Raw genomic sequence first — 11344 nt, 5'->3', positions numbered from 1 at the left:
GCCATCTCTAAATAGCCACAACCCATAGCCCAAACTTTCTGCATAACTAACAATAAGTCGCCCTCATCTAAAAAATAGAAATGATACCAACCGTTCATAAGAAGACTAATGGGTGCGGTATATCCCAAAATAGGTTTCCAATTCTCAATAACCCACGACTGAACCTGCGACTGAGAAAGGGAGACAATAAAACTTACCCATTAGGGCACGGGTCGAAAGACTAATAACCAAGCTCACTTCTGAATCGCCTTCCAGTGATAGGGATGGGATTACCATGCAAACATTCAATACCTTTGGCCTCATTGTTTCCACGCTACAAGGTTACGTAAGAAGGAAGAGGTCCACAAGGGGGAAGATCCCTATGTTGACAAGAGGCTCTAGATGTTGTCACTAATCCATGCTGAGGTCCACCCAAGTTTTGCTTTGATAGGATTGGCTCCATAGTCGAGAAAAACCAACATAACGGAATGGAATGGAATAGAATAAAATTTTAACGTCCACGAGGCTAACGATAACCTATGGGATAGATTGCTTTTTCCTCTACTCGATGTATTCGACACTTTTTCTATGAAGCTTCAAAATAAACACTCCCAACTTCTCGACAAACCCCTCACTAAATAGATTATCCCAAGAGCTAGCTGCCAGCATATCTGCATAACTTTCCTGGCTGTCTTTGAGAGCCTCACATTCTAAAATGAAATGTTTTTCTGTTTCCACTTTCCGAAAGAACAAAAAATGCATACTCGTTCCTCCCACATTTCCTTTGGCCTTTTCCAGTGCCTTGTTTCACAACGTAGTTGATGAGAATTAGTCCTTAACTAAGCAATAAGAAGTTTGGCTCTCCAAGAGATATTGGCCTCTATGTATGCCTTTGGTTGATGACTATGAGTGGGATTAAACACTTCAATATAGTAATTTTTCTTTCTTCCTAGCTCCTTATCCCAAATATTCTTGTGGAACTTTTCATGGAAATACAGATGACAATACCAGAGAATCAAGTTTACTATGGGACAAAGGATAAAATATTTCCCGAGTAACACAGACTGAGCAATCGGGGGAGACAAGAAGAAAATCTAGATGAAGGCAACATAAAACTAGATTCAAGATTCATAGAATCACCATGGCTAGAGGTTCCGGCCATGGCTAGGGTTTCTCTCTAGATTCCTCTCCGTCCTTTTTATCTTTGAATTGAGGACAAATTGGTTGACTCAGTGCTCCGTACCACACCACCTCAAATAACTTGTTAGTGGTATGTTAGTGGTATGCAAGGGGCAAGTTTCCACTCTTGTGAGATGTCTTTGGGTCTTGGTTTGTTAACATGTTTCCTTACATATGAAGAAGATAAGCTCTTAACCAATCACAATTTTAGCTCATGTACTTCACAATAATGTGGTGAATTAATTTCATCTTTTAAAATAAATTTTGAATCACTTTATAGGGAGATATGAATTCTTCCAAATGAGTAGTATGGTCAAGACCATGTGCTTCTTTATAAGGGATAATAGGTTTAAGTTGAGAGGAGGGTGCAGAGAGTATGTATACCTTAGCAGACTTCAGCAATGAAATAGCTAAGCGGAAGAAGATCCCTTGTCCCAAAAACAAGGAAGTTTTATACATCAATTTTTCCTCTTTCCATTGAAATTGGACAACACATTTTTTAATTATTTAAATCAAATATAACAAAGTAAATATACCAATCCAACAACTTTTAACTAAATTTTATAAAAATCTCAATGCAAAAAAAAGTTGTTGAACAGAGAGGCTCATTCAGACTCATTCTACAACCCAATATGATGTATGTCCATCCATCATCAAAATTAAAATTTTAGTCATATATATTAAAATAATTTTTTTAAAAATCTACAAATAAAAAAATTAAATTATATAAACTCATCCGTCCGGCTAAGAATATCTTGCACAGTAATGATACATCCGTCCCGGCCGAGGATTGCGTTTCCACAACACTATCGATGGTCCATTAATGCAACTACCCTTTTTGCTCCCTCTGCGCTGGCAGGACCGTAGCCTTGGACAATCGATTTACCCTGGCCTTGGAAAATCGATTTACCGTTGCCGTGTCAACTGTTGCTTCACTTGGCCATGTTCAAACCAAACCCAAAATCCTCATCGCTTCTATTTTTCCACTTCATTGCACAGCGCAAACCACTCAAACTTGAGGCACATACAGAGTGGTGGAATATGGTGTCTTCATCCATTCCCCTCATGGAGGATCGTCAGCCATGACGTCAATCATACCCACTCCGACTTGCATTGAAACCCCATGGCTCAAATTCTATATAATCTCATCTGTTGCAGTAATATCCCATTAAGCATCCGATCAGGCCCCCTTTCTATTATTAGGACACTCATCAGCATGGGAGGGGGAGAGCAAAACACGGAGGAAAACCAGTCAAAGCAGCAGATCCCATTGATAACACCTTATCAGTTGGGTCCCTTCACCTTGTCTCACAGGTATCAATCGTCGATCTTCTGCTCTCCCTTTTCTCATTTCCTCTGGTACTCATTTTGGCAACATAGTTTCAGTTTGTTGATACTAGAAAGGGGTTTTGCAGGGTGGTTTTGGCACCATTAACAAGACAGAGATCCTACAACTGCATGCCCCAACCGCATGCAATCCTATACTATTCCCAGAGAACCAGCCCTGGAGGTCTTCTCATTGCAGAAGCTACTGGTGTCTCCGACTCTGCCCAAGGGTAGGCAAATATTTTTCTATGATACGCATAAACCAATCTTTATATGCATATCATAATAAGCCCAAGTGCGTGTTATGAGTCTTATTTTGTTAGAAGCCCAAACGATGATGACGATGACCATGTGTGCAACTGACAGGTACCCAAATACGCCTGGAATTTGGACAGAGGAGCAGGTGGAGGCCTGGAAACCCATTGTCAATGGCGTCCACGAGAAAGGAGGCGTTTTCTTCTGTCAGATTTGGCACACTGGAAGGGCTTCCCATGTGGGTAAGTATCTATGCTTTGCATTGCAGTGCTATCCATTAATTCCTTTCATGTACCCACTTGGCAGATCTCTGTTTATTGGGTTCTGTTAATTTGCCTTCCATTGCATCATTCGCAGTATAATGCGAGAATTTTTTATCTTCACTTGGTCATGGCATCTGATAATGTTAAAGGGTAGACTCTTATTTCCTTGTACTGTTAAATTTGTATTAGGTCAGTTTTTTCACGGATGTTAGTACGTTCGGAACAAAGAACATTTGCAGTGAATTTCTTTATAGAGATAGCTAAGTGGGTTTATGGATTGCAGATTATCAACCCAATCGTCAGGCTCCTGTTTCTTCATCAGATCGAAAAATATCAGTAAAGATTTTGCGAGCCAATGGCAAGGATTTTGTAGATTTTTCCCCTCCTCGAGCTCTAAAAACTGAGGAGATCCCATATGTTGTTGACGATTTTCGTCTTGCTGCTAGAAATGCTATCAATGCAGGTGACTATTCTTCAAGAAATCGTAAATTTGGCGTTTACACATTTGCATGCACACTTAGAACATAGGCCACAAGAGTTATTTTTATCCAAAGAAGTACTCTGTATTTTTCTCTTAATAGGCCACAAAGGCTAATTTTATTCAATGAAGGAACCAAAGTTTTCCTTGTGACTGAATATCACCGATTCAAATGTCACAACAGTAGAAATAGCTTTTCCTCACTACGCAGTTCAACTAAATAGGGAAGTGTTGACTTTTTCCATGAATACTTTTGGTGGCTTTGTGGCAGGTTTTGATGGTGTTGAAATTCATGGTGCTCATGGATATCTTCTTGACCAATTTATGAAAGACAGCGTAAATAACAGGACCGATCAGTACGGTGGGACACTGGAGAACCGGTGCAGGTTTCCTCTGGAGGTTGTTGAAGCAGTGGCAAATGAAATTGGAGCAGACAGAGTGGGGATACGGCTCTCTCCATTTGCAGGGTATCTAGAATCCAGTGATTCAAACCCGGAGGCGCTTGGGCTTTACATGGCTGAGGCCTTAAATAAATACAACATCCTATATGCCCACTTTGTAGAGCCCAGAATGGTAACTGTAGGGGAATCTGTTGCGACAGACAAGAGTCTGCTTCCAATGAGGAAGGCATTCAAGGGAGCATTCTTGGTTGCAGGAGGTTATGGTAGAGAAGATGGAAATGAAGCAATTGCAAGTGGTAAGGCTGATCTTGTAGTTTATGGTCGACATTTTCTGGCCAACCCAGATTTGCCTAGAAGATTCGAGATAAATGCCCCTCTCAACAAGTACAACAGAGATACTTTCTACATTCCCGATCCTGTTGTTGGTTACACAGACTATCCATTCCTTGAATGAGCTGTCCATTCCTATAGCTTCACTCACATTCTTGAAAGAAAAAACCCACCCTTGTTGCTATCATCTTTAGTAATTTATGGTACAGCAGCCATGGCTTCAACTCAACCTTTAAACTCCTCAAACAAGAGAGGGTATCTTATGTTTTCACTACTTGTTTCCTTCTCATAAATACAACATATTAGTATCTTCCTTCGAACGACATTGTTGTAGGGTTTTAACCCTGGGATCATGGAAAATTTGCAGGAATGTGAATGCCCGATGAAAATAGAATTATGCATCATCCTGATTGAAATAAATATATAGTTTTCCCATCACAAAAATTCACATATACATAAGAGAATCATTGTTCAGAATTGATTTTTCTATTTTAATATTCTGTATCCATCTACAATGGGCTTCCCGCCTTTAGTTTTGTCAGGCATACTAAGTTTCTTGGTGCAATACCTGTTCTTTCCCTCGTATCGTGTGAGTTCATGGCTTGTGTTGCAGAAAATTTAGTTCCTTCTTGTTTTTTTGAAAATAATTAATTTGTTATTTTAAATGGTTTTCCTTTTTTTCAATTTTACTTATTCATAACAACCACCATAATAATATTTTAAATTTTAAAATTGAAATTAAAACAAACATTAAATTGATATATAAAATAATTTTATTTATAAAATATAAAAAAATTATATTAAAAAAATATACTCTGGTTTTATATTCTCGGTCACATATTACTAAAAATAAAACCTTCAATAATTCCCATATCAAATAAGAACTCTATTTATTCATAGTTATAAATGTCCGTTTGTCAATTTGATTTGCTTTGTGATTATTGCCAGGGTTGAAACCTGCACTGATAAAACTTTGAATAATTTTGCTATGGCAGAAATGTCTAGTTGCAAATAAATATGTCTGGTTTGAATTTTTAACTTATATACTTTTTTATTCTTATTCATTTTATCTCTAGCTTTACATATACATATATTATTTTCATTTTTATTTCAACTAATTAAATGATTTGATTATTTTTTATTTTATATGTTTGATTTTAACTGTAACCATGTTTTAATATGAATTATGTGGAGAGGGAGTTAGTTGGTTTATATGTTTTTAAATTTAGTTTGTTTATATATCTTATTATTAATGTTTCTTTTTTATTGGTGGGTGGACCCTAAAGGGCCTTATCCTCTAGGACTCTCATTTGTTGTATGGTAGAAAGCTTGTGTTTAGAATTGAACCTTTGTGCAAGACACAAGACGCATAGCTTGAAAAAGTTCCCAGCATGTGCATGAAGGGGTATAGATCTTTCCTTGGTTTGTGGATTTGGTGATCTCACATTATGATTTTCTTTGATTTTCTTTGAGTGGGGTGACCTCTTCCCTCTCCTCTTGTTCCCAGAGGTCACAAAGTTTAGGTTTATGCACAATCAAGGAGCAAATTAGGGCATAATTCTCCATGATTTTCTCAAGTCTTACCAATCACTGATGTAGGTATAATCTCTCAAGTAGTGGGTTATGGATCCTTTCTTCTCCATGTTGGATTCTATATGTACTATCTTAACAATGTTGCAGAGGAAAGAAACCACTAATGTCTATGATGCCTTTTCAGATTTCCCTCATGTTTAATTCATCATTGCATTGATATTGGGTTTTGATTACTTAGAGATTAGATTAGTGCAAAAAGCCTCATTATGCCTTTGTAAAAAAAATTGGCGCAAGATGACTATCCTTTTCCCTCGGTTCATTTGCATCTATTCTCCCCTACATCATCCAAACTCACAAGCTAGAGTGCTTTCCACCTTGAGAGATGGTAACATGCGATATATTTCTCAAAGCCACATGAAATCATAAATCAAATTGTAGCTATAGAAACAATCTTTCAAATGGTGCCATACAGACTTTGATTTGGGGTAACTGATAAAACATTATGAGCCCTAGAAGACATTTTTATTCTTTTTATAAATTTTATAAATCATGAATGTGTGTTTTGGTCTGATTTGAAATGAACATAATTTCATTAGAAGAGAATCGTGCATCGAATATATCATTTCATAATTAAGAATATGAAATTTCCAAATGGATAAGTCAAACTCAAGAAAATCTTAAAAGAAGAGGCAAAAAACTTGAATTTGTAGTTATATTTAGTAGAAATATAAAGATGATTACTTTGTCCAACGTTGATTTCATAGTGGTAGAACCTTTGATTTGTTTGATTTGTAGGACCTTTGATTTGTTTGATTTATTTCTAATGTTTTAGGTCATTTCATATGTGCAATTAATTTTTGAGAAAATGGCAGGCAAAATTATGGAAATTTTATTTAAAGTTGTGGCCCTCTAATGCTAGAGTCAACAGGTTAATACCTAATGGTAATGCCCTTGTACTAGATGAAAACCACATCTATACCAAATGATAATAACAAACATGGAAAGATAAAAATTAAAATATCAAAAAAATGGGAGAAACCAATTCACAATATATAATAAGAGTCATGGGAAGCTACATGTCCAAGTTAAAATGCACTTGTTATTCCTAAAAGACAAAGGAAGACATCTTCAAAATGGTAGTGATGTGTTCCTACTAGTTCATCAAGACCTTATTAGGACCTACACTTTGTCCATTATTTTACCCTCTTATTAGGACTTCCTGTTAACTTTATCATTACATAGCTAATTTAGGGTGTCCCAATCTACTTTTGATTCACTACCTAAATATGGAAAATGCTTTTCTACTTAACTAAGTGCATGCACTAGGAACCTCAACCTAATCAAAATGAACATCAACACATCAACCTAATTGGAATTTATTCTTCCTCCTTAAAAGTTTAGAAATTGTATTCGTGTCTAGCAATAATATATATATATATATATATATATATATATATATATATAATTTTATATCATGTCTCTTGTGTAATTCAAATTGTCTCTTTAGTTAATCAATTTTTCTTTCTTCTTTTTTATTTTGCAGTATCTAGTAGTATTTTTCATAAATAGATCTTGAGTTGTGTTTAAAATCCTACACAATGAATAACAATATACAATATTGTATTGATTACTATTACATTGATATAAAAAACTTTTCTTTTAATATTGTCAACTTAGTTATGGTTCATTATTGTGAGTAAATAACTTTCAATAACTAATTTAATGGGCCTTGACTAATGCTAGCCTGTTTACTTATTCATTGAGTTAAGAAATAGACAAACTCAACCTTTTCTACTAATTTAATTTTTATAAGACAAGGTTATGCCATGATTTACTCAATTCATCAAAATAGTGATGATCTAGGTCATCTTAAAATGAGCCAAAATACTTACCAATAAAATTCCATGATCAAAATTTCCATCAATTAAATGAAATTATAAGTTCTGAAAAAATCTCTATCAAATTTTAATAAAAAATATAAAAGAAAAAAATTAACTCTATAACTTCCACTTTTATTAAGTATCCTAAACATTAATTTAATAAATACATGAAATTCAATAACTTATATAAATTAAAAAATTCAAACCCATAAAATTTAATAACTTATATATAAATTAATAATAAATTATATTTAAATACACTAACATCTAGCGCATACAAAAGATAAATCATTTTCCATGTCATTTCATAGAAAAAGCCCCTAAAAATTATATTCATGGGAAAATGTCATTTTTAAATTACATTTTATGATCTCAATTTCAAGTTTAAAGTTTAATAAATCCCATGGATACGCATGTGATGCTAAAATATTCAATTTGAATCGAAAAAAGTAAACTAATCCATGTGAAACTTGAGGAACAATTTTAAATTCAATTCCTATGCAATTATTTTTTGAATGATTAGACTTGTAATGAAATTTAAAATTCTCTCTTACTGCAGAAGAACGACTAGATTCAATGGTTCTTTAATCTCTTCTATATCTACATTCAATAATGGCTTTCTAGTGTTCTTTATTTCACTTAAAAAAAAAATTATAGATTCAACAAAATTTGATTTCTCTTTTAAAATACATTCAGATTCAATTTACATGTAAATATTATTTCCTTTTCAATATATATATATATATATATATTATAATTTATTATTATTATTAAATTTTTTTAATATATTTATAATATAATAATTTTAAATTAAATATATTTTTAAATAGAATGGAAAAAATAATAATATTTGTTTATTTTTTAAATATTTAAATTTATTTCTCGATTGGGATGTAAGCTGGGCAAAGAGACACTATGGGATTTGGGTGGCTGTAATGTCAAAGAGTGATTATTAGGAAGGGGGTGGCATGGCCACCCCACACGTGCAGATACATGCATCTTGCACTGGGTGGTAATTATATTCAACGAGGGAGGCGGGAGATGCGGTTAATGAAAGTAGAGGTGAATAACATTACTATCATAATTATTTGGAGAGATCATGACAAAGTTTCTCAGGTTGCCAAGCAGGGGTCGAGGGCGTTGGTTGTGGCTGGAGCTAGGGGAGCGAGAAGGCTTTTCTTCCAGTCTTGTGTCCATGCATATTAGTTGCTCAGTTTCCGCTTTCGAGGGTATGTCATGGATGGTTCTGTAATTTACATTATGTATCTGATTATATGCCTCTACAAGAAGGGTGATTCACATGATATTTGTGGTCTTTCTCTCAAATTATGGTGTTGGTTGGGTTTTAGGGTGGGCAACTAGTCTTTTCCTGGCTCTGCCACACTCCAATTTGGAGGTTGGTTGTGCCAAACTCGCCTCCATGTCATTGTTGTCAGTACAACCCTGTCATTTTTATGTTTAGATAGGAATTGGGGCTCGAGGAATCCCTGGGACCTGCAAGCCTCCATTCTTAGTCAATTTGGGTGGGGTCATGTTTCATCCAGTCCTCTATTGTTTTCAGTTGCGGGTTTTAGATATGCTAGCGAAAACAGTTACAGTCTGGGATGGGGTAGAGGTTCACCTCATATCCATACTTGGCTCATTGGAGGAAGCCATCCAAAGGGTAATAAGGCTTAGGGGAAATGACTTTTTTTACAGACCTACAAGAATCATTGGAAAAATACCCACTGTAGAGGGATGGTTTGGGACGCCTTGGTCTTAGATCATCATTATATGGAAAGTCTTTGGATTTGGTCTATTAAATTTATGTTTCTCTATTGTTGTTTGGTAGATCCCACAGGTACTATTGATTTTGAGCTCTCCAAGCTCTCTTTTGACTATCTCCAGTTGGAGTTATCTATTGTTCGAGCCCAAGTGTGGGTCAAAGACAGTGGGTTAGGATCTGCCAAATTCTTGAGGAGTGATAACAACTGGAAGTGGAGTAACGATATGGTGTGTTCAACGTCCAACCGCAGGAATAGTTTGGGTGCTGGCAGAGAGCGAGGTCGTGGTTTGCCCACTCTTGTTCCAATAGAGGTAGGGGCAATGGGAACACTTCCCATATGATTCGTGATGCAGTGAGCACTTATCAAACTGGCACTCACTCTCAAGCCAAAGATGTTACCGGTGAATGGGAATCTGAAACTAGAACTAAGATGGACCCCAATGAGCGAGAATTGTTAGTAGATTTGGGTGACATTATTCTAGATTCGGGTCAAGCTTGACGTCACCGCACATTATTTTTGCAAACCTTGCATTTTTACTAGTTGATGAAAACATTGTTGGCGAAGGCTCTGATGCTACCACTGACAGGTAGCCTAGGATTCACGGAGGAAATGCAGACCATCCATAGGGAACTACAACTGATCTAGTGCCAAATTCAACAGCAAAATGCCCGGTTGGCTCACATAGAGAGACACATTCCATACTTTCCTCCTACGAAACAACTAGGAACCAACGCTAGTGACCCAACCCCAGTATGCTCTCTTATGATAAATAGATTCTCTTAGATGCATAAAACCACTTTTTTTGTTCTCCCAAGTAGGATGGTAGACAATAGAGGTTATTAGGATAGTTTTGTTTATGTAGCATTGAAGGAAAAACTCAGACAATTTAGATTTTGGACTGGTTATAGCTCAACTAGAAGGTCAATAGACCTAGTTTCCCATTGGGCAGGTTTAGACCATCTAAGTATGGATGCTCATGATGTATTACCTATTGAAATTTGAAGAAATAGGAAGGAACCACCTCCACTTACAAAAGAAATATTTAAATTTATATATTTTTATCAAAATTTAATACTTTTTATTTTAAAATATAATAATTATGTTGATAACGGGATCTGATTATAGAGAAAGGGTTTCTTTGAAATTTTTTCAAGTCAGTAGACTATATCCAGTCTATGGATCAACCAAACATACAATTGAAGGATGGATATGGACCTGGAGGAGCTCGTCGATTACAAGTTGAGTTCGCCATGTGGAAGAATATTTCGAGGGTAGTTAGAATATCAATAGGAGCAGGTTTCACTGTGATGGGTTTTGCCAGATCAAATTTTTGCGAATGAGCCATGTGAATTATCCCACTTACGATAGATGGGCAAAGGTGAATCATGTTTCTCCTACATGGAACCCCCTCCTCAACATCAGAGCGATGTGGCCTCAGTTTCACCACCCTTATCAAATGTTATAGGCTCCAGCCTCTTGTCATTCCCTCTGTTGGCTAATGAAGGCACCAAGAACGCCAAGGAACCAAAAATCCCCTCTCATAAACACAGGAGGAGCAAGTTTATCAGACAAAGGAGGGAGGTGGTAAGTCTCACACTAGGGTAGGATATCTCCCTTCCCGCATAATGGATATTGAATATAAAACTTTGGTGGGTAGGTTCGAGGCAAGAACCGTTGCAGGTTTAGCACTAAATGTATGGGTCTACGTCATGACACCCTCTCTTAGGTTATGACCCTATGATTCATACTCTAGTTCGTAGATGGTTGGCCTATATTTTCAGGGTGAAGGGGGATCACAACCTAATTATGAAGAAAAAATGGAGCTAGGGTATGGAGGATTTGCTACTAAATCCATGGTTTATTTCTTTTGACCCTAAGAAGGAGGTAATGGATAAATTAATGTTATGCAACCAACTCACAAAATAGAAGAAAGAGATAGATCAACGACTTAAAA

The 11344-nt window shown here is 36.0% G+C and overlaps 1 protein-coding gene across 1 annotated transcript; it reads left to right on the top strand.

Moving 5' to 3' along the window:
• The first annotated feature begins 2139 nt into the window (after positions 1-2139).
• LOC149180810 (putative 12-oxophytodienoate reductase 11) lies at positions 2140-4534 on the top strand. The gene is made up of 5 exons (XM_089416308.1): positions 2140-2472; positions 2574-2714; positions 2851-2981; positions 3286-3465; positions 3752-4534. Exons 1-5 carry the CDS (start codon positions 2282-2284, stop codon positions 4333-4335), a joined length of 1227 nt encoding a protein of 408 aa, XP_089272434.1. The 5' UTR covers positions 2140-2281; the 3' UTR covers positions 4336-4534.
• The last annotated feature ends 6810 nt before the right edge of the window (positions 4535-11344 follow it).

This window comes from Pinus tabuliformis, chromosome 3_2 (assembly GCF_031772625.1).
Source record: "Pinus tabuliformis cultivar Carrire ecotype Pingquan chromosome 3_2, CPIR1, whole genome shotgun sequence".
NCBI classification, from domain to species: Eukaryota; Viridiplantae; Streptophyta; class Pinopsida; order Pinales; family Pinaceae; genus Pinus; species Pinus tabuliformis.
This window is presented reverse-complemented; position numbering and strand designations above follow the sequence as displayed.